Source organism: Centruroides vittatus, unplaced genomic scaffold (assembly GCF_030686945.1).
Source record: "Centruroides vittatus isolate TY-2023 unplaced genomic scaffold, ASM3068694v2 contig_955, whole genome shotgun sequence".
NCBI lineage: Eukaryota > Metazoa > Arthropoda > Arachnida > Scorpiones > Buthidae > Centruroides > Centruroides vittatus.
In genome coordinates, this window is record NW_027122634.1 from 383,864 (window position 1) to 408,699 (window position 24,836).

At 32.3% G+C, this 24,836-nt stretch overlaps 1 protein-coding gene across 1 annotated transcript in view; it reads left to right on the plus strand.

Moving 5' to 3' along the window:
* Positions 1 to 408: 408 nt before the first annotated feature.
* The window catches only part of eys (eyes shut), a 55,210-nt gene continuing 30,782 nt past the window's right edge, over positions 409 to 24,836 (plus strand). Inside the window, exons 1-7 of the mRNA XM_067282391.1 lie at positions 409 to 539; positions 1,326 to 1,745; positions 7,047 to 7,160; positions 13,091 to 13,202; positions 14,370 to 14,494; positions 16,786 to 17,046; positions 18,506 to 19,575. Of these exons, the coding sequence (XP_067138492.1) occupies positions 1,463 to 1,745; positions 7,047 to 7,160; positions 13,091 to 13,202; positions 14,370 to 14,494; positions 16,786 to 17,046; positions 18,506 to 19,575 (1,965 nt within the window). The 5' untranslated portion in view covers positions 409 to 539; positions 1,326 to 1,462. The remainder of the gene's footprint in view (positions 540 to 1,325; positions 1,746 to 7,046; positions 7,161 to 13,090; positions 13,203 to 14,369; positions 14,495 to 16,785; positions 17,047 to 18,505; positions 19,576 to 24,836) is intronic.

Sequence of the window (24,836 nt, forward strand, 5' to 3'; positions counted from 1 at the left end):
CACTTTCTGAATAAATCTGTTAATCTTTTAACATTTTTATAAATTTTTCTTATTAATTAAACATTTAAAACTTTTTATATTAATTCAAAAATATCACATTTGAGGTTAAGGTTTTCTTTTAGTTTTAAATTATAAATAGTCTCAGTATAAAAAAAAATCAATAAACTAGATGTTTCAATAAATATGAACAAGACAAGGGTTAAAAATATATTATGGTTATATAACTCTGTTATATAACCATTAATTATTCATAACAGTAAATCAATAACATTCATAAATACAATGGCTTTGGATTATTTTTTTATTGGAGTTTTATTGCTTCCACAATTCACTAGAGTACTAAGTGAAGTGTAACAGAGAATTCTTGTTGTTGTCTGTTGCTACTGGCAACGTTAGCTGTGTGCATGTTGCTCTAATGACACGATATTAATTCCTGCTAAACTTACAATGAATCTGGACATCTGCACTTAATTGAAATTTTGAATTTGTTCAATGTTATATGTCGGATTTGAGCTTTCTTCATACACTTTGAAATTTCAGTAAGTACAGTTTATTTCAAAAGAATATAAACTTAAGATATTAATAGTAAAGAATGAAAGTAAAATTATATATAAGAGTAGGATACAGAATTTGATTTAAAAAATTTTTAATTAAATATTTTTTCCAAGTTATACATATAATGGCATATTTCATATATAAAATTAAATTTAAAATTTATTTCTGGAAATGCAATGAAAACAATTTTCTTAATGTGAATATTTTTTATAACATTTTATAATAATAATTCCTATTATTCCTGCATATTGAAATTTTCATATTAAATACCTTTATACTCTTTCATATCAAAATTTACACCAAATTAGTTCATGGTATATATTTACTTTCCCCAATGGAAATGATGCATTGATAGTATAACTATGATAACTTTTTAGTAAAAAAAAATATATATATATATATATATATATATATATATACACACACATATACATAGAGCAATACTATTTGTTTGCAAAAAAGTATCATAACAAAAACAAATAAGTTTCATATATATATATATGAAACTTATTTAAAGGAGTCAGGAAAAATATCAAGTAATATTTTTTGAAATTCCTTTGCTTCCTCTTCAGATCTAATTTAAACACCTTCAAGTAAGTTTGATATTTTTATTTATGTTTGATAAAGATTAAACAAAACATATACAGTACAGTATACTTATTTATTGTATTCACTATCTATTTGACTTGCATATTTTAAAAATTAAAATTTTTTGTTTTTTCTGCTTTATTAAGAAATAAATTAAAAGCTTTTCTCTTCATTTTTTCCAGATTTATGAAGATATAAACTGCAATTATTTTAACCAGTACAGAAGTGTTTTGAGAATTTCTGTAACATTTCCTATTTTTTTCTGTATCTTTACTTCAAACAAATTAATTACACTTAAGAAATAAAATTATGCCACAATATGTCTTTAATACTTTTCAAATATATTTTAGTTACAACAATAGTAATGACAAAGATGAAAACAATAATTTTTGGGCTTTCTCCTTGTCTTAGTGGGCCATGTGTTCATGGGGTATGTGTAGATACAGAAAAAGATGCATACAGATGTTATTGTATCAATGGTTATACAGGATTAAATTGCCAAACCAACTATGATGATTGTAGAAGTATGCCATGTCAACATGGAGCTACATGCATTGATGGAATAGCTTCCTTTACCTGTGTATGCTTGGAAGGATATACTGGTAAGTTTATTCAGTTACTTTGATTCCTGAAATGGATATTTACCTGAAAATATTTAATCAAATAAAAAAATAAGTTTTGTTGTACTTATTTTGTACAAGAGGAACTTAAGATGTACAAGTTAGTTTAGCTGTTTATATACTTTAACAAAAACAAAAAATTTCAAAACCCTCCATACAACTGATATCTAGAGACTTCCAAATAATTTACAATACTTCTATAACCAAAATTCAACAAGATCGATCCTGAAGGACTGATTAGTGTGATAGAAGATGTTAGGACTCTCCACAATGTCTCCACAAAAGGAGATCAGTAAAGCCACTACTAATACCATGCAGAAGAATTCTATACAAAATGAATCCTTTGTTGATATTCAAGCCTCTTGTTCCATTTAATATTAATATTGAAGGATCTGAAGTGTAGTGTCACTTTTTAATGGACTTATCATACAGAAGACTTGGAGATTGTTTCCAAGTCTTCTGTATTATAAGTCCATTAAAAAGCAACACTATCCTTCAGATCCTTCAAAATGATCCTGTCTACAAGCTACTATATAATGATAAGGATCCTCCCAACCCAAAATATCCATAAGGATATTTTGGAAATATATGCTATTCCTCTCAAGGGTTAGAGGGTCACACATGACCCTCAGTACATTGGACCCACTAAGATCTTTGGATGATAATCTGAAGGAATATAAGTGTAGCATTTAGAAGTCCAAACAAGTCACATCCTTAACTGCCTATGTTTTTCTGACTTGGTTGATGTATACTGGCAACATGCTAAAATTATCATAAGTGTTAGAAATAGACATCACATACATCAGCATTTCCCAAAGTGGTCTCCTAAGGCTCTGCAACTGAAATTCCAGGGCTCTGCAGGGATGTTTTAAAACATTTATAAAGTTAATGAATCAAATGCATTATTTGTTTACTTTATAACTATTTTTAAGCCAATAGTTATTTATTTGAGTAGGTATACACTTGTATGTGATAGTTGCTATTTGCAATTATCTTACATTATTAAAATTAAAAATTATAATAATGTAAAAATAATATATATATAATTATTTATTAATAAACAATTTAAAAACAATTATATATATTTTAATTTAATCATTCAATGAAATAATAATAATGTAAGAGTCTGGTAGTCTCATTCTTTCTCTGTCAATTGTACAAATTTGTAGCAAAAAATGCTGATGAGTTGTGAAGGTTTCCCAAAAAGATTTTTCCTTGCATGAAGGTTCTACTTTACCAAGAAGTTTGGGAAATGCTGAAATATATTATGCAGAGGCTCCATACATATACAGATATGTGCAACAGGGTTGTTCCATCAACTATAAGAACATTAACACCCTTTTGGTGGTCTGGATGGCCTGCTATGAGCTGGATAAGGCATAATCAGGACTGACATAATTTAACTTTTAATTTAAATTAACTGGCATTCTATGTTCTGAACTTTATCTATTATATTCTATTTTTTGCTGAGTTCAATTTTATATTCTACTGAAGATAGTCTTTAAAAATAAAAGCATTTGTAATTAAATTGTTTTTGCTGCTTATAATGGTTTCATGAGTATAACAGTCCATTCTAACCCAGCTCCTATTTTAATTAAATATAAAAAAACCACACACATAAATAGAGCCAAAAAATGTTTGTAAAAAAAATTTAAGTACCCCAGTGGTAAGGTGTTTTTATGTTTGACTTCATGAGTGTTTGAATTTCCATAATTGCAGTTTCTATTTTTTGTACATGTAGAGTTTAATTGAGCACAATTATTACATTGGATGAAAGATCACTCATCTCTGAAATATTTAGATGGTTTAAAAATAGACAAGTTAATCAAGAACCAGAAAGTGGTTAATGTGAGATTTGGCACATAAATTATTTAATTAAGAAAGTAATATTGACAAATTATTGTGAGAAATTACATATTGTTTTTAAAAAGGGAAGATACAGTGTCCCTTTTTTGATAGAGAAGGAAATCCACTTCCTTTCCCACAGGACCTTATCTTCAAAGTTTGATGACCATCTGTCTTTTTTACCCCTCTGTACGTCATCGCACATCCTGTTGTAACCGTGGATCATTTACGCTATTGGTTGAAATTTGGGATAAAAAGGGCAATTTCCTCCGATTGAGGCAGCTCCCATGGAATCTGAAAAGATGATAGAAGAACGGTGCTTGCCATAGGAGTCTCTCACTTACATATTAAACTTGTGTGCTATAAGTTTCCACCAAGATTCTCATCCTCCTCCGTACTTTCACCGCCATCATCCCTCATATCAATGCCTAAAAGCCGACCAGAAGAAGACTACGTTTTGACCGATAGTCGAGGTAGTATATATAATTTAAACACGTGTAAACTCTCTCTCTCTCTCACTTAAGAATTAGCTGCACACCCTCAGCTTAATAGTATATCCAGATATTAAAGTGTAATTATAGTTAAGTTTGACCATGATAACCTGTATTAGATTTCGACTAATGTATATTGTTGATCTCTTTTGTTTAGTAAACTTTATTTGTTATATTTACTTGCTGATTCCATTTACTTGTTGAGTTCGGACTACTCACTGCTACGATTCGGACTTACCTGTGACACTCCCCACTCATCATCGTAACAGCCCTCCTTTTTAAGGCTATACTTAAATGCATGATAGGGTGCAAGTCTCATCCCTAGCTGATGTCAGCAGCCTGATGTCAGAAGGATAATTCTATTCCAACAACAACATACTATAAGCCATCTTTAGAGGACAGTGAGTGGACCTCAAAGACCCAACGATTAGAAAGTAAATACCTTTGCCCTAACATCCCTAACCTAAATACCTTCGATCTAACATTAACTTTAAGGGCTCTGATTCTCTCTCAATAGCATGGCAGGCAGGGTTTGAACTCTTATACTCACTTTTGATCTATATATCATTGTTATAATAGTTATATCTTGTCATTGTCAAAAGATGTTATAATTTTACAGTTTTACCACTGGGTTTGGGGTTGTACTATTACACATGTGTGAGCTTCTACTATCTGGAAGCTTCTCATTTTTTGATTTTGTTCTATTTTTCAAATTTGTAGTTTTATTTTGTATTTTTCATTTCTTATATCAAGATGAGGGTGTCCAACAGTATATATCCAATCTGTTCTGCATGGATCATTTTGTATAACTTGTAACTTACCTGAGGATGTCAACTTTAAACAGACAGAACATTAGTATTAGTAAATTTGTTGAAATTTTAAACTGTACTGGTGTCTGAGTGAGTTTTTTTTATTAAGTATAACCAGTTTTTTGAGTGGAGACTGTTTTGAATCAATATTCACAAGCATTGTGAATATATCCAATTCTAATTTGATAACAGAAACATTTTATTTGTAGATAAGATATGGAAATCAATCTTGCTAAGAAAGAATGTAAGTAGTTTGTCTACACTCCATAAAAAAATCATGATAAGGATGAACGCTGTGGTTACCAGCTGAATTAATCAATGCTTGAAGTAGCATGTTAATGTTTTTGCCCTGGTTAATGGGCCTTCTTCAGGCAGGAGGAAGGCTTCTACAGTCAAAAGTGGAATGCCAGCATCAGTAAGGGAGGAAGATGGGACAGACCCAAAAGAAAAAACAAGGCAGGAAGGTGAATTCTGATGGCAATGGTTGATATAAAAGACTAAGCAGATATTGCCGAGCAGGAAAAAGAATATTTAAAATTGCTTTCTGAACTTACACATTGGTATTTTTCTCACTTTAATGATATCAGAGAATGAATGCCATCATTGCTACAGTAATAATATGATTTTACTTTCATTTTCATATATGAAAAACAAAGTTATTTGGAATTTTGGAATAATATAAGATCCAGATAAGACTTACATCTCAATGCAAAATTCCCAGCAAAAATTCAATATTCAAACGTTTTCAGTCACTATTTCATCGGCCCTTGTCAGGAAATGAAGAATGGAAAAACTGTTCTATAAATAGAATGCTGTTGCGTTCTATTTTTAAAAGTTTCAAATACATTCGAATAAAGGATGTGATATATATTATGAGTCATTATGATGACAATGTGCCAATCCACACTGCCAAATGTGTCCAGTCATGGCTTGATGAACATCAAGGATGAAGTTCAACACCTTCCTTGGCCTCCACAATTATTTGACCTCAACATCATCAAGTCCTTGTGGGAAATCTTGGAGGACAACAGTAAGTTTCCTCCAAGCAAACACTTTTGGAACTTAAGTCCATTTTTCATGGTGAATGGGGGACACTTCTCTTAATACCATCCACAATCTTTATTTGTCTATTCCATGTCAGATAAATGCTGTACTACAAGCAAAAGCTGATCCAACTTCATATTAATAAACATTCAGCTTGATGTCACTGGTGTTTACATTATTTATCCAATCTCTGTATAAGAGCATGCTCTTATTTGAATGGAAATACAATATTAATTAATATTATAATTACTGTACTTTTAATTTTGGCTCTTTGAACTAAGCAGTTTTGATTGTATTCTATATATATAGGTGCCATTGTCTGATTTTATTAATTATGAAACTTTAATTTAAAATATTTTAAAATATAATGTTCATTACAATTGTTAGTAAGTGCTAATGTAAATTTCAGATTTGCTGGGCTGCAATTTTGAAATTGCAGACCTATAAATTTCCACTGGCATCCATCAGTCTATCCTTCCTTAATTTCGAGAATGGTTAGATGGATGAAAGTCAAGACCAGATAAGGAAAACTTAAGGGTAGGAGGCCTGATTAACAGTATACAAATTGAAAATATATTGAACACTGAAATAACTTGACTTCCAATTTGGATTGGAGGTAATGTTATTTCAATTCAAAAATTTTCTCCAGAAGGGAATGAGTTAGATGACTGGCATGACTTTATTGTTAACAGGAAAAGTATGATGTACAGGGGCAAGACACTACTAAAATCAAAATCATGCATTTTAAATTAAATAAATTAAAAATCTGATTAAAAATTGCAATATAGCATTGTGACAATGTCATAATAAATAATTGCTTGTTCAATAGAAAATTTAAACGTAATTTTCATATCAAGTTCTTTTTTGATGTTAAAGTTATCTGAGTAAACAAATATTTCATGAATGTAACGAATATTACTTTTATAATTTAAATTATAGTTTGTTGGAGGTTCTGTCATATGAACATCTGATGGAACTATTGTAATTATTTTCATAATCTGTTAGCAGTCCTATAAATAATCACTGTATTTTGTTTGTCATTTTTAGAAAATTGTATTGCAATGTAAAAATATTTATATTTGTTTCGTTTGTAGGTAGTTTATGTGAAGAAAATGTTAATGAATGTTTATCAGATCCTTGTCTAAATGATGGTGTCTGCCATGATTCAGTGAATGGTTATACATGTGAATGCCTTCCAGGATTTAAAGGTGCTTGTATTTAGATAAATGTAAATACTAATGAATAAATATTGTAATAGTAGAATGTGATAAGATTTTAAATTTTATGCATTTATTAATAATTAGGTAAGGAAAATATACAAAAAAGTATACAGTAGACCCCCCTATAACACGGGTTCATATAACACGGTTTCCTACATCATGGTGAAAAAATTGTGATCGGGTTCGTATAACACACTAAAAGAGACTCGTATAACATGGTAAAACGTCATCGCCGACTCATGTTAAGACAGGATTGGTCGATTCTGGACCAATAGTGGACGAGCAGCCGAACTACTTGCCGCTGTCCAGTGCCAGGCGTATATACAGAGAGTTTAGGCGGGAAAGTATTGATAAATTTTTATACAGTTCTTGTGAAAAAAACATTTACAGTATTATTCAACGGCCATAAAAATTATATTTCTATTAATGATGTCTCCAAAGTTCAGCAAATTCTTCGCAGAAAGAATAACTTATCAGGAAACGCATCCGCCATTCGATGAGTCACTCCGCAACGAAAACAAGCTTAAGCAATGGCGTCTTCAAACGGTGCATACTCAGTAAGTAATCCAACAATTTTTTGTTTATAGCATAATTTATATGGATTATTCCCAAAAAATTATACGTGATTTGGAAATGTTAAGTCAAATTATTCTAGAATCGGTTAATTTTATGGAAGAAAACTTTTCAAACAGCCATAGCCCCTAAACTGCACATGTGCCGGGCTGTGATTGGCTCATATATTTAAGGGACTCGTACAACACGGATTCATATAACACGGAACATATCTACCATGTTATAGGGGGGTCTACTGCATTATTATTATTTCATAAACTTTTACAACTTTATTTTCATTCTGTTATAATTAAAATAATTCACAAAGTGATTAAAAAAAAGCTGACAAGTCTCTTGCATGATATTCCCAGAACTTGAACAAGAGATTAAGAGACCAGAAAGAAAGTTTAATCATTTTCAATTATACTGCAATATAAAATTTAAATAATAATAAAAGCTTAAAAGCAATAATTTTGTTGAAATATGATAAATTTGTTGAATTATGGATAATTTATCATAATATTTAAGTTTAAAAAAATTGTGTAGTACCTTCTGTAATGAGATTTTATTAAAAAATAATTCTTAATATTTAATTATTATAAAAAGGCAAAGGCCTTATTATTGGGGTAAGGACAAGTTTCTAAACAAATTGTAAATGCCAATAATGAGTAAAATTTTCATTAATACTGACCCCGCTTGATACATGCAGTATCCACCAAAGTGCTAAAACACATACAGACACATGTGTGCACACAGAATTTTGTAAGAGGTTTTTTTTTAATTTTTGGACTATTTACATGTCAAAATGTTAAGAAATGCAAAAATGGACAAAACAATGAACTTAATGATAGTTCAATACTAGCGAGGTTGTAGCTGAAGTTTCCATCTCTAAAACATGAACGTCGAATGTTGAGTGCCGCTTACAAGATAGCGGCACTCGATGTTTGACGTTCACATTTTAGAGATGAAAACTTTGGCTGCAACCTCGCTAATGCTTGACTGGAAAACTTCCCATTTACACTACATTTCTCATGCCCCTTAACAAGGTCAAAACAAAGTCAACCTTAACAAAATAATCTTTCTCTGCTGATTCTTTTTGTTTTAAACTTTTTTACAAATTATAAATTTATGTGATATTACCATATTAAATACTATTATTTTTTTAAATAATTTATTCAATTTAAGAATTTTAATAATACCATTCAAATGAAAGAATTTTGAAAATATTATGACAAGTAGATGAGCTGGTCAGATGACTGAAGCAGTAAAGGTATTAACTTAACATTTTGGGAAGCTCAAGTTTGAAGTTTGGATTGTCTTAAAAATTTTCATAGATGGACTGACCTGGATATATCAGTTCCCATCCCTCACCATCCAGCTACTCTCTCATTGCGAACCTGATCAAACCCAAGAAGGGCTTAGTTCCTGCAGGACAGTAAGAATTAAAATTTAAAAACAGATGTTAAAAATTAAATAGATTGCTTATTTAAAGAAGATAAAAGTAAAACTTTTAATTAATCAAAAAAATTTTAAGCCATTATTTTTGGCCCTCTTCAATTTACAAATATATTTAACATAGTGAAACAAGAAATTCAGAAGAAAGAGTGATAATTATAGAATGCCAAACAATTTGCATGATTATCTATCAGCTCTATTAAGGCTAATTTAAATTAACCTTAATATTGCCCAACAGATAACCTGGCAAGTTATTTGACACTAATTAAAAATCAAGCTTTATTGTTAGATAACTGTAGTGTTTGCTATTGGAAGAAGACAAATTATAATAAAGTTTAAAATTTCAAAATAATATTCCACAAATATCATTTGAAATAATAAATTATACAAAATTTATAACTGAATTAAAATAATTAAAGTATTATAATTAATACTTTAATAAACTGAATTGACAACAACCATCCACACTTTACCAGCAGTAAAATATTTAATTTCAGAAATGCAAATGTTTTTTGGTCTCATTTAGAGGCCAGCATCAGGCATATACAGAAGATAATGAGCTTAAAGCTGAAAATTCTAAATTCTTGAATGGTTTTAAACACATTGTAAAGTATTCGTTTGGGAGAAAAACAAAGCAATTTGTGATTAGTTAAATTGGACCCAGGTGCATTCTGGTTGTAAAACAATTTGCCATGGTATGTGAACAACAGCAACTAAATAAGAAAACAAAGGCGAGGATGACCACCCACATTCAGACATAAAGGAAAGTTTTGCACATGGCCATCCTTCTCATTGGTCAGAATTTGGATCCCAAAAACCTTTAAATTGGGAGAGAAGATTGGAGAAAAGGGGTGGAGGGCAAGGCTCAGTACTGACAGCACTTAGATCTCAGATACTCAACAAGCCCGCTGAGGATAGGGAGAGAGGCTACACTCATCTGGAAGGGATTTTCAGGCACTGGTGAGGTCTGAGATCAGACAAAGTGCAGATAGTCTCTCCAAAGTATGGAAACTATTGAGTGGACATCCCTGATTATTCTAACTTGTCCTCAGTTGTTATTGTGTCAATCGCTACAGTGTGGTACTGTGATATCTGTATATATCAAACAAGTTGAGTATGGAAGCGATTTCCTAAACCTACTGTATATCTGGAATGTTACAGGCTGTGCTAAGTCAAGAAAGCTGCTTGAAGAGACAAAGGACACATGGAATCTTCACTCATGTTCTACCATGTCACAATTTTTAAATGACAAGAACTATTAGAATCAAACATTCACCTATTCAGCTGTTAACATCAAAATAATATTTTGTGACAACAAATCACAAACTTTTATATAAGTGATTACAGGGAGATGTATGGTCTTGTTTTTTATTATTAGAGTTTCCCATCTTACCATTTAATGGGTTGTCTATTGGTGATCTCCAAGCTGTAGATACCATTTCAGCATTCTGTAATGTAACTTCTTATATATCTCCCAAGCCTCAAGTGTTACAAGAAGTGTATAAATAGAAAAGATGCTGAAATCGTATGTACAGCTTAGAAATCACTAATAGATAACCTGTTAAATTGTAAGATGCAGATATTTTAATAATAAGAAACAGGGCCACACATTTCCCTGTAGTCTAAGGTGACCAGACATTCCGCTTTTTAACAATTTGTCCCACATTCTGCAGCATTTTAAAAAAGTCCAGAGTTTTGGAAAAATTAAATTTTTGTCAATTATGTGTCATAAACTTGTGTCTTGTGTTTAAGATTCATAAAGACCATTTTTTATCACACGTATCAGTACTAAGGTGTGCGTGAGCATCAGAAAAAAAGAATGCTGCACCGACAAAACCCTTTGTGTTTGTGACAAAGACCGACAGAAAATGGTTTGGGGCAATGGAGCAGCGCGTGTTCACAGGTTGTCCAGATAAGCGAACATTTTGTTCGTTGCATGTTACGTGGTGCAGAGCTCTCATCTGTCACTGCCTTAGAAAGCTAGCTACTAGCAAGAGTAAGCACATTGGTTTGTATCATTCTATTTCTAGCAGTGGGGCTGGGGTTCATTTTGGTTATGATTGTATTATATAATAAAAATTATAATAATAAAGTGGTAGACACTAAAAGTAAATTCAGAGGAAAAGTAATACAAGTTAGTATTATTATTATTTAGAAAGAAATACAGAAGATTAAAATAATTGATTAATAATTGAACAAGAACTTAATTGGGAAGATGTGCAAAAATCATTCGATCACATTAGTCAACATTTTCCAGATAGTAATATTTTCGAAAATGATCTTATTAATGTGGTATCATTATTTAAAAATATATTGATAAGGAAAAGGTTAATTGGCAAAAATCTCAACAGAGAACAAATGGTTAAAAATATTTCATCATTTTGAAACAAACAATGTTCCATACAATAATGCATTAAAAATTGTGAAATGTGTGTTCTTACCAGGAACTAATGCCACGACTGAACACGTTTTTTCTACAGTAAGTAAAGTGTGGACATCTGATAAATCACAATTAAGTGTTGAGACTTTGAAAGCCATATTATGTGTGAAATATAATTTAACAAATTCTTGCAAAAATTTTAATGACATTTTAAACAACGACAGCAATCTATTAAAAAAAAATTCACTCAACTGAGAAATATGCAAAAAAAAAAATAAAGAGTTTTTAAAGATTTATAATAGTATATAAATTTATTATATTTGTAAATTTTACATATGTTAAAATTTAAAAAAATATAATACAATACAATTTTTGCATTCTTTGATAATGAAATTTTGTTGCTCTAGGACAGGTCACCAAACTACGGCCTGCAGGCCAGATCCGGCCCATGAGGTCAGTTCATCCAGCCCATCGCTGCACTGTGCTAGAAATGAGATAAAATACATTTATTTATATGGAAATATCATAATTTGTAGATAAATTTACTATGTACAAAAAATAAAAATAAGTGTAAGTAAAAATGCCAGAAGTGGTCCAATCTGATTTTTGCATCTGACAGTAATATAATTTTTAGAGAAAATTATGAAGTGAAAAATTTGGCAACTTTTTTGCAAAGATATCAGAGCACTTTTTGTGTAAGTAACTGCAATGAAGTTTCTAAGAAAAGAGATTACCAGCTTGCTGCAGCCATCATGTTTGCGTATTGCTAAATAAATATGTTGTCTTTATTTTTTTGTGTATTCACTGTACTGTATTGAACAAAATGGTTATGTGGCCCATGATCGTCATTCTCTCAGTTATCTGGCCCACTGTGAAAAAGTTTGGTGACCCTGCTCTAGAACAATTTTTTTCAACAAGACAACCACTCCCCCCACTGTCAATTTTGTCCCACTTCACCAATCTGGTCACCTTACTGTAGTCATGTATAAAAAAAGTTTGTGTTTTTGTTGTCATAAAATAATATTTTGACATTAACAGCTGAATAGATATATGTTTGATTCTAATAGTTCTTAAAATTTAAAAATCTTGACATAGTAGAACATGATTAAAAACATTCCAAATTTAGAATTTTTAGCTTTTAACTCAATATCTTCTGTGCTGGATCCTAATCAAGGCCAAAAACATTTGCATTTCTGAAATTAAACATTTTGCTGCTGGAAAAGTGTGGAAGGTTGTTGACAATTCAATTCATTGACATAATATTTCTAGCTTTAAACATAATTTTTTTTTTTAGTACTTTAATTATGATAAATCAAAAATAGAAATTTTTTCTAATTTAAAAATATACAAATAGTTTTAATTCTTTTCTATACTAATATATGATAACTGAAACTAATCTAACTTTAATCCATTTATCTATAATACAATCTTTAAAATTATAATAAATATATATAATAAATTTAGATTCATAATTGCAAATTAAGATATTTCTGATAATTGTTTTTCAAAATAATATATTTTATTTTAAAAGGAGAACATTGTGAAGAAGACATAAACGTTTGTGAATTTGAAATAGCAAACAACTCTTATTGCCTTAATGGTGGAATATGCATTGATGGACCTGGTTATGAATATACTTGCAAGTAGGTAAAATATGATTTTGTATAATGAAATTAATGTATTAACAAATATTATGTAAAACTTTTTTAATAAGTATTAATTTTTTATATTTTAAAAATCTTTACATTTTCAAAATAACAAACAATAGTCTTTATCAGTAAAGTATAGTCCTGAAAACTTGACTCTCAATAACTCAACATTGAGTTATTGAGAGTTAGATTACATCTATAACTTAACCATAGGGTCAAATAAGTTATTATTCTTCACCACCAACACTTGATAATAGCATCAATTCCACATGGTAACAAAGAATATAACCCCCTTTTCCAAGGTACCACTGCAACATGAATGTAGCTACTGAAAAGCCAATAATTTTTTATATTAAAATTTAACTACAAATAGAAATAGACACCATTAGTATGCAGTTAATACGTATATGAATTTGCACATATAATACGTTTATGACAATTCTGCTATTTAGACTAGCATTATCACAATGCTGCTTTACATTAAACAAATTTGTTAATTTAGTGGAATTCTGCTACAGTTGGCAGCATATTCCCATCAAAAAGATCGCCAAATTTGGCTGTATTTTAACACAATCTCATTTTTCTCCCTTTACTGTTAACACTGGAGTCTGTAAAACTTATCATTTTTGATAACACCTCATATTAAGTTGAGTTTGTGAGACTCAACTGTATTTACTTTTTAATTATTTTTGACGATAATCTTCAAAAGTATATTTTAGATATAGATCGGTAGAATATACTTTTATTTTAACTTAAATATTGAGAACTAAAATTCATTAAATAATTGTTCAAGTTTAAAATATTTTGATCAACTACATATAAAAAATTCTCAACATAATATATGTCAAAAACATTTGTATTTAAATATTTCAAAATAACTTCTAGACTTCTATACATAGTTGATTAAAGTATTTTTCTACTTGAATATACAATTAAGGAATCATAGATTTATTTCATTACATAATTAATTATATAACTATATTTCTACCATAACAGATTTATCATATTTAAATATAAATATATAGTGAAGAATTATGGTATACATTAAAAAACAAACAATAAGTAAAAATATAATCTTTACATCATAATATTGAGAATCTTGCTTAATAATATATTATGACTCAAAATTCATAATGATTTAATAGAAAATATCTATTTCAGCTGTCCTCCAGGATTTGAAGGTATTTATTGTGAAAAAGAATTTAATGAATGTGGTTCTTTTCCTTGTTTAAATGGAGGAGTATGTGTTGATAAACCTAACAATTTTTCCTGTATTTGTCTATTTGGTGAGTTTAATATTTTAAAAATGTAAAAATTTATCAAAATAAAACTTTTAATTTTTTTGTATGTAAAAAGATTACATTTTTATGAGCAATTAATTCACATATCTTTCAGTTTTAATTTAAGTCTTTGAACTAGTTTCTTTTTATAAAAATATATTATTATACAAAAATGATTCTATTATATTTAAAAAACAATTTTTTTAATTAAATATAATCTAATGTTCCTAAATGTCATTAAAAACAGTCCATAGCTTATCATATTCATCTATTGACATCAACCAATACATTCATAGGTTATTAATGATATTACTCAAACTGCCAACAAATCTGTTAACATATTGTACTGAATTTTTTGATGAGAAAGAATTTCTATCCCTTTAGATTTATTTATATCATAATCATCCTCATTTTCTACTGGCTATTGACCTTCTGTTTATGAAAAATAACATCTCTCAACTTGATTTTCTAGATTCTTTCTATGCTGTAGAAAAGAAAAATTTGTCTGTTTTCTATAATACTTTTCCACAAATGAAAATGAGGCTTTACTGTTGTGCTCTTCAATTCCAGTTGTATATTTTTTGTTTTTATTTACATAAATAGACAAAGTTAGTATTTCAGTTATATAAATTTATGAAGTACAGGTAATCCCCGTATAACACGGCACTTCTATAGCACGGATTCACTTTAACACAGTTCGAGAATTGGGTAAAACCCTCACACAACATGAAATGTAATAAAAACTATTAAAAGTGAACTTTATCTAATTTGAAATTAGGGAAATCCCCATACAATAGTTCAATAAACGTGATAAAGCTTTTAAGTGAGAAAGGTACCTCATTTGACATTTTTCATTTGAGCACGTACGTACTATCAGATTTTCCTGCATAATTTTTGTGAACAATTAGTACTTAACTACAGTAAGTAAATTTTCTTTTCCTTCCTTCTGTCGATACACGTGGTCCTCTTCGAAACTTGTTTCAGTGTTGCCAGATCTTGCCACTTCTGCTTTTGGCGTTGTTTAATTTATATTAATATGTATCACTTCTTAAGAAAGTTTTAATAAAGATATTTATCTTAATTATGAAAATATAATAGCATGTTTTTTAATTTTTGGAACCTAACCCCCCCTTTTTGTACTAGTTTTGTTTCGTATAACACGGATTCACATAACACAGCAATTTTTTGGAACATAACTCCCGTGTTATACGGGGGTTACCTGTATAATAAATATTAATGAATATCAAATTATATTACTTAACTTTTATACAGGGTGAGGCATAAAGATCTCCCACATTTGGAGTGGGTACCGTATGGGCTGTAGTGACAATAGAGACTGGACAGATTTCATTTGACAGGTTATGCTCTACCATTTTCATTTTGTTGACTTTAGTGACATCGGCCTATACTTTATTGAAGAAGGTGATGAAACAGTAACTGTTACTTCCGACCAGTATATTGAAATTTTGAAGTTTCTGCACCCTAAACTGGATGACTTGAATACAGAACATGTATGGTTTCAACAGGATAGAGCCACAGCTCACACAGCATGATGTTTGCTTGGAGTGTTGAGGGAAATGTTTCCTGGGCATTTGATCTCTTTAAGGGGGGATGTGGGGTGGCTGACAAGGTCACCAGATTTAAGCCATTGTGACTTTTTCTTTTGGAGTTACCTAAAGGAAAAGGTTTTTTGACATCTTCTTTGAACTCTTGAGGATTTGAAGGAAAGAATCTGAGAGTTTAGGGCACAGAAACTTCTCCAACATTTCAATACACCAGCCGGAGGTAACAGTTACTGTTTCATCACCTTCTTCAAAAATGTATGCGCCGATGACACCAAAGTTGGCAAAATGAAAATAGTAGAGCCTAACTTACCAAATGAAACTTGTCCAGTCACTATTGTCACTACAGCCCATACAGTACCTATTCCAAATGTGGGGAATCTTTATGCCCCACCCTGTATAATATATAAAATATATATCATAATATAAAACTTATATACAATTAAAAAAATAAAATTTTCGAATTAAAATTTAAATAATAGATTTGCTTTCATAGGTTTAAATTTATAGCCATATTCTTATAAAGTAATAAGTTAATTCTTATTTTTCCAATTATGTTGAATATACATTCCATTTCAATTTTAACTTATTATTTGAGCAGAGTCTAGCCATTAATGATATTCAATATTTTATTAATTAATAGTTATTTTAAATGAAAACAAATTTATATTTTGGAAGCATACTATTTCAATTATTTCATTAAATTAAGAGAAATATGCACTTTGTTTCAAAAAGGTTGGACAGGAAAATTCTGTGAAACAGAAGTAAAAGAATGCAAAGAAAATTTTTGTGAAAATGAAGGTATATGTCTTGTTGAAATATCTGCTGCTGGAATAAATATAACTGAACCTACATGTTATTGTGTGCCAGACTTCCATGGTATTGCTTGTGAACAACGTTACAATGAATGTCTACCTGCTTCTCCTTGTATGAATGGTGGTACCTGTATAGATGGAGTGGACAGTTTCAGTTGTATGTGTCCCTTTGGATTTATTGGTATGAATCATATTCCCAGAAATTCTTATATTTAATAAGTTATTGATTACCAACATATTGAATAGATAAGTTTATATTGTAAAACAAGAAAATGATTGATGCTAGAAAAATATATTTAAATTTTTATTGATTAGCAAATATTTTCATTTGCTTACAGCTTAAATCATCAGGAATAAGGAGAATAAACTAAGTAACTGAAAGAGTATATATTTTTTGACAGAACATTTTGTATTGATAATAGAATTTTTAAAATATTTATTATTTTTAATATATTAGCCTTAAAATATTCATTTTTATTGTTATGAATATAATAAAAATATAAATGTGTAATTTGTTTTTTTTTCTAATTAATTTTGAATAATTCAGATTTAAAAATAAATCTATTCTATTACCATATTGTTTAAGGACTTTTGATAATCTCATGTACTTGATATACATTTTCAGTTAATGTTACCTATGGTAGCAAACATGGCGGCTCGTCTCTTAAACAGTGGGGACGCACGTTCTAACCTAACCTAACCTATTCTAATTTAGTTGGCAATAATTATAGGTAATTTATTAGAGTAGGTTAGGCTAGATTAGAACGTGCGTCCCCACTGTTTCAGAGACGAGTTGCCATGTTCACTACATAGGTAACATTGACCACATTTTCATTTACATTGAATAATTGAGATTATATCGTAACAAAAAATAAATCTTTTAAAGAAATTGCACAAATGATTTAAAGTTTTAAGATCACACAATATCTGTTTAATTCAGTGTTTCCCAACTGAATTGCCCACGCCTCACAGAGGGGCAATTAGATTGTTAAGGGAGGCAATTCGAAAATGCACTTGTCCAGAGTTAAAGTTAACCATATAGTCGCTGTATGTCATATTTATTGTAAATATTGATTTTAGTTAGTTTTAGTTTTCTTTGTTCTTCGTTTCCTTTTCCTTCTAGAACTTTTCTTTATAACCCTTTTCCCTTGGGTAGGATTAACACTGAGAACAAAGAGATGAACGAGGCCCTTAGGCTGGTGGAAGAGGAGAAAGGACATTCTTTGCCCAGACCTTGAGGTAGACAGGCATGAGTTGTGGTGTTTCAGATCGCGTTTGGCAACGACTGGAAAGTGCAAGAGACTTTGATGAAAGGATCGGGTTTTATCGTGGTTACAATAAAACAGTGTGGCAATTAAGTGCAAGAAAAACTTCAACAAACACGACAAGAGATCTTCCAAAAGAGTTCAACGTATATGTGGGGGGACATAAGAATTTTAGAAAGACTTAAGTGGGGCATAGCACAAAAAAGGTTGGGAAACACTGGTTTAATTATTATTATATTTATTAGATAATTTAATATTAATATAAATATATAGATAAACTGTAATAATTAATTTTCATAATATTTTTTCTATAGCTATTAACTTTTTAAACATGAATTTTTATAATATAATGCTAAACACAATTCTTTTATTTAGGAGCACTTTGTGAAAATTCTTGTAAAACTATTATCTGTGATATAGATACAACTTCAGAAATAATTACACAACTTTATACATCACCTCTATCCTATGATTTTTCCAAGATGATTTCAACTACATTTGAAGAAGCATCACAAGTATCATTTCTTGATATTTATAGTTCAGTTTCTTTTGAAGTATCCAGATTAATAACTGCAATGAGTGATACTCTTACAACCCTTATCAGTTCTCCGTCCATATCTCCAGAAAAAACAATCTCGATTATTACATCTACAGAACAAATAGATTGGATACCATCCCAGACAACAATTGACTCAACTATTTCTATTCCAAGTTTTGAAGAATCATATACAACTCTACCTTTTTATTCCAGTGTGATACCAATTTCAACTGAAAAGCATGTTTTTGATAGTACAGAATCTTCCATTACTATGAGTACAAAAATGGTTGATCTATCATCTTCAGTTGGGGATCTCATCTATTCTTCATATTTTATGAGCTCATCTGAAGTGATAACTAAAGAATCATCTTACATTAGAACAGAAGATATAGAAATTTCAACTACCCAAGTGAGCAAAACATTTATGCAAAGTATGGAAACACAAGTTTCCATTTTTACAATGACTTCACATCCATCTTACCCATTATTTGCATCTACAGAATTTTTATCTTCATCATCTGAAAAACTGGCATCTAGTAACTCATTGTACATTACTCTAACTTCTTCTGATGAATTTGAAATATCACAAAGTATTGATAATGTGTCATTTTCACCAATTACCCTCAGTATATCAAGTACAGATTTTATAGTGTCTGAATTTCAGACTTCTTTACTACAGTTAAGTACACAAATTGAAGATAGTTACACTATAGGAAATACATCAGAAATTTATCCATTTTCTTCTCATTTAATAAGTGAAATGGTGCCAACCCAATCTAGTATAACTGATTTTTTAGAAGTAACTTCTCCATTTCCAATTGCAAATGAATCAACTTGTGAAAGTTTTATCTGTGAAAATGGAGGAACTCTTATAGAAAATTTTGAACAAAATTTCAAGTTTTGTGAGGTTTGTATAATTTATTTTAAATATTCAAAATTTCATAATTCATCAAACTCAATTATTCAATTCTTATTATAATTTTAAATTCAAAATCAGAGAAGCTATTTTTTAACCTGCAATCATATGCGGTAGTGATTTTCTACACCTACTAGTTTTTTTATGGTAATTTTTCACTTAATTGACTTAGCTATGATTCTATGATATCCACATGCTACATGTTATATGCTATTCATCTAATTGTTTTGTGGGGAAGTACTCGATCTTTAGAGTATTCCCCGTGCAGGAACAAAACAAAAAGAAACTTCAATGAAATAAATCACACACTCTATGACTCCAATGCAAGGAACTTAAAGTTTATTTTAGTCCTTCCAATCACTACTCTGTCCCTTCGCTATAACAGACACTAAAACAAGAAAAACAACACACACAAAAAAACAATCTCGACTCTATCATCTCTATCGTCTACACGTCTCCTCTCTATTCTTTCTTCCGAAAAAGTTCCTCTTCTTCCGTTGAGCATGCACGATCTCCCTCCCCCTCTCTGTTTTTCTTCCAAAAATGCGGCCCATCCTTTCTTTACCCCGCGGCCCACCCAAGGATCATGCAATAGAACACGTGATCTCTGGACCACATATCTCCCCTTCTCCCATTAACTTTTACAACAGGAAGCTTTTACGCTATGAGGGCCTCTCCCTTCTTTACACCGTGAACCACCCAAGGGGTTGGTTACGAGCCGGTTAGGCAACAGAACACGTGGTCTTCAGACCACATATCTCCCCTCCTCCCATTATCTTGTATCTCGTCAGCTCTGACTGGTAATTTTCGTGGCGTACATCCTCTCTTTTTTCTAAGATTAGCCAATTTGCTCTCGGGACCAACATACCTCTTGAGCCGGTCAATGTGGACTGTTTGGTCATCCCCATCCTTACATCCCCTTATTCTTACGTTCACTTCGTTTATCCTATCAACTATGCGGAAAGGCCCCAAATACTTTGCAGAGAATTTTCGTTTTGTAGGATCATGAAGAGGTCATGCTAGCCATACTAATTCTCCTACTTCGAATTTTCGGAGAGAGCGGTGTCTATTTCAATATTCCCGACTCATTCTTTTGCTCTCGTCACTCAGAGCGCGCGCTATTTTATGCGCAGTCTCGAGTCTCTCCACGAGATCTGAGCAGTAACTTTCTATGTTCTGGTTCCACTCGACTCTGTCTATCTTGTCACCATTAGGGAAGCGGGGGTCAAAACCATAAATTAAAAAATTGGGAGTCTCACCTGTGGCTGAATTTACAGCGTTTCTATACGCGAACATGGCTGCTGGGAGGTGGGTATCCCAATTACGATTATCCCCATCTGATATGCGAGCGATAATTTCAACAATTGTTTTATTAAACCGTTCGATGAGGCCATTAGACGTGGGACGGTATGCGGTCGTCACTCTTCGTTTGACCTTTAACATTCGGCACACTTCCTCCATCGTACTAGATGTCAAATTCGGTCCTCGATCCGATATTAGTACAGTCGGGCACCCGAATCGGCAGACGAAATTGCAAAAGAATGCCTCGGCGATTGTTTTTGCATCTTGGGAGGGGATGGCCACGGCTTCAGCATATCTTGAGAATAAATCAATGAATACAAGTATATAGCGGTTTGATCGTTCCATTACTGGGAGTGGTCCTATAAGATCAACAGAGACTTCGACCATGGAGCGCGACGCTGTTTTGAAATCCTGGACGGGGGCTTTTCCTTTGTGACGATTATAACGCTGGCACACCTTGCACTCTCTAACGAATTCCTCTATCCTTTTCCACATCTTCGGAAAGTAGAAATGACGTTTAATTGCAGCAAATGTTTTGGCGATTCCCATGTGACCAGCAAGGGGGTGACAATGATGTGTCGAAATAATTTGATTGACTGCACTTTCACCAACACATCTTCTAATCATTCGACAGTCATCATCTACTTGGTTAATTGTCACAAGTTCACTGTTGATAATATCGAAATTCTCTATAGGCATATCCACCATGTTGTTTGGTCTCTCTATCCCAAGAATTTTACGTTTAATTGGACCGAAAATTTTATCGGTGTCCTGAGACTCTATTATGAGTTTGTCAATCTCTTCCATGGGTCTAGACTGATTCGATGTCACATTATTTGTAATCACATCACTGTGAACCCTTGAGAGAAAATCCGCAACCACGTTCTCTTTTCCTTTTACATGAGCCAAAGTTAGATCATATTTGCTCAATTCCATGGCCCATCACATTAGGCGTCGGTTGTGATTCTGCATATGTTGTAGAAATACTAGTGGTTTATGATCGGAATAAACAATCACTGGGCGTCTGAGTACAAGATATCTAAAATGACGTAATGCTAGGACGATGGCCAGACATTCCTTTTCCACAGTCGAATACATCCTCTCGTTCCTTTGCAACTTCTTACTATAAAATCCTATTGGGCTGACATGTTCATTCTCCCCCACCCTCTGGTTCAACACTGCCCCTATGCATCCCTCGCTGGCATCGGTATTCAAAAGGAATTTGCTCCCAAAATCAGGATGTCCCAACGTTTGGGTGTTAACTAACATTTCTTTAATTCTCTTAAAACTCTTTTCACATTTATAATTCCAATCGAATTTCGCTCCCTTTTTAGTTAAGTCGGTTAAGGGCTGTACTATATGGGCGAGATTTTGAATAAATGGTCGGTAATAATTGACCATTCTGAGGAATGCTCTAACGTCCTTTGTGCGAGATGGCGCTGGTACGTCCGTTATCGTTTTGATGTTCTCAGGATCAGGTTTGATTCCCTTTCCGTTTATGATGTGGCCTAAGTATCTTATCTCAGGAACACAAAATTTACACTTCTCTGGATTTAATTTTAGTTCTGCCTTATCTATGGCCTCCATAACTTTATGGATGAGTGATATATGTTCGTCTAAGTCGCTAGAGAATAGGACAACGTTGTCTTGGAATACAAAGCACGAATGTCCTATGAAACGAGCCAAGACGCAATTCATCACACTCTGGAAGTAACGACCACTGTTTTTTCCGCCCTGGGGCATGCGACACAGTTGATATTTCCCCCAGGGCATGGAGAAAGCAAAAACCTCCCTTTTCTCCTTCTTGATGGGGATCTGGAAGTACCCCGAGCTCAAATCAAGGACTGAAAACACCTTACTTCCTCTGAATTGTGTCAGAATATCATCAACCCTCATCATAGGGAAGTCCTGACTAATGGTTACGTCATCTATCCGTCGTAAGTCCAACGTAAATCTAATGTCTCCATCGTCTTTGTTTACAATGTGTATGGGAGAGTTCCAAGGAGAATTACTCTCTTCTATGATTCCAGCCTCCAGGTAGGAGTTTATTTTCTCTTTCAACTTGGGAAGCATAATGTGGGGTATCCTATATTGCTGAGTGTTTATCAGTCTAGACTCAGATAGCTTGATATCATGGCAAAATTTTGATGTTCCTGTTAGGTTTTCAAGCTTTGAGGAGAAGCAAGAAGAGAAGGTATGTATCAAGTTAAGCATTTTACTTTGGTGGGGAGGAGGGATAATTTCCACTTTTATTCCCTTTGGAACTGTACTTGTGGCATGACTCATCACTGTGAGCATACACTCGTTACTTTTGTCTTCCTGTGTCCATGTGCTGATTTTATATAACAATTTGCATATCACTTCGCACTTTCGCAGGAAGTCGATTCCAAGAATGGCGTCATAATCAACAAACGTATTTGCTTTGATGCTCCCAAACTTCTGTTTTATGATCTTGCCACCACATGAGAGTTTCATACAAATTACGGGTTCACAAGTTACAGATGGTCCACTTATTCCCTTCACCGATAGGGTTTCGTTGACTATCTCGCAATTATCTTTGTCTAGTAGCATCTTTACTGTGTCAAGATTCATTAACAACCTTTCCGACCCTGTAAGGATGAGAAATCAGACCTTCGTTGTCCCAATTGCTCCTCCGCATACTGGTAAACCATTAGTGTTTTGTCTTATGTTCAGGGCCAGCTTACAAACATGGCTGAGCCTGCAATCCTGGCCACTATTGCAAGCCCTTGTTAGTTTAACTGTTGTTTTGTTTTTGTCGGGCAGTTACATGCAATATGTCCCGGATAACCACAAGCGTAACACACAGTCTGCTGCTTCTCGAATCTGGTCTTTTCTGTTAATGGTTGTCATTTGACTCATGTTCTCCGAAAGTTCTTCCACCTGTCTTACAAGCTTCTCTACGGTTTCTCTCAAATTGCCTTCCTTGTGTTCATCTGCTCCCTTATTGTTGGTGATATCCTCCTCAGTTTTTGTGGTGGTTTCTGCCATATTAACGTAACACGTGCTCTCTTTACGAAAAAACCTTTGCTCGATCTCATTAGCCTTCTCTGCCAGTTCGACTGCTTTATCAAACGAAACGGGTTGATGGTTCAGTACTTCACGACGTAAACGAATATCTAAGCCCCTGATAAATTGATCCAAAAGTAGTTGTCCTTTGTTAGGTTCAAGATGTGGATTAGCCTCGATCACTTGGTCAACCGCTTCGCATAGGCGAACACGGAACTCCCATAGATCTTCTTCTTTCCGTTGTCTAATACCTGTATATTGTCTTAAAGCCTCTCTGCCGTCCTTCACGCATTGTTGAAATTTTCTAATGATTCTTTCCCTTATTTTATCATAGTCTTCTCCATACATAGCCCGGGCCTCATTAAGAAAAGTTAGAGGTTTCCCTTTTAACCTAGCACTGGCTATTGTAAGGTAATCCGACTTTCTCCATGCGGCTAGCTTAGCAACGTTTTCAAATTGTAAGAAAAATTCTCTAATCGAAATCATGTCTGATGGTGTCCCTGTGAATGTGGGGACCATTCCGAGGTATCCAGCAATTAACAGTGGACACATCGCCGACTGTTCTGCTGAACTAACCTGGGTTTCGGATTCCATTTTCGTTGATCGTGTTTTCACAACCTGAACTACTATAACTTGGTGTGAAAATGGAGTCTTGAGAGCATATCCTGTCGCGGACGCCAATTATGTGGGGAAGTACTCGATCTTTAGAGTATTCCCCGTGCAGGAACAAAACAAAAAGAAACTTCAATGAAATAAATCACACGCTCTATGACTCCAATGCAAGGAACTTAAAGTTTATTTTAGTCCTTCCAATCACTACTCTGTCCCTTCGCTATAACAGACACTAAAACAAGAAAAACAACACACACAAAAAAACAATCTCGACTCTATCATCTCTATCGTCTACACGTCTCCTCTCTATT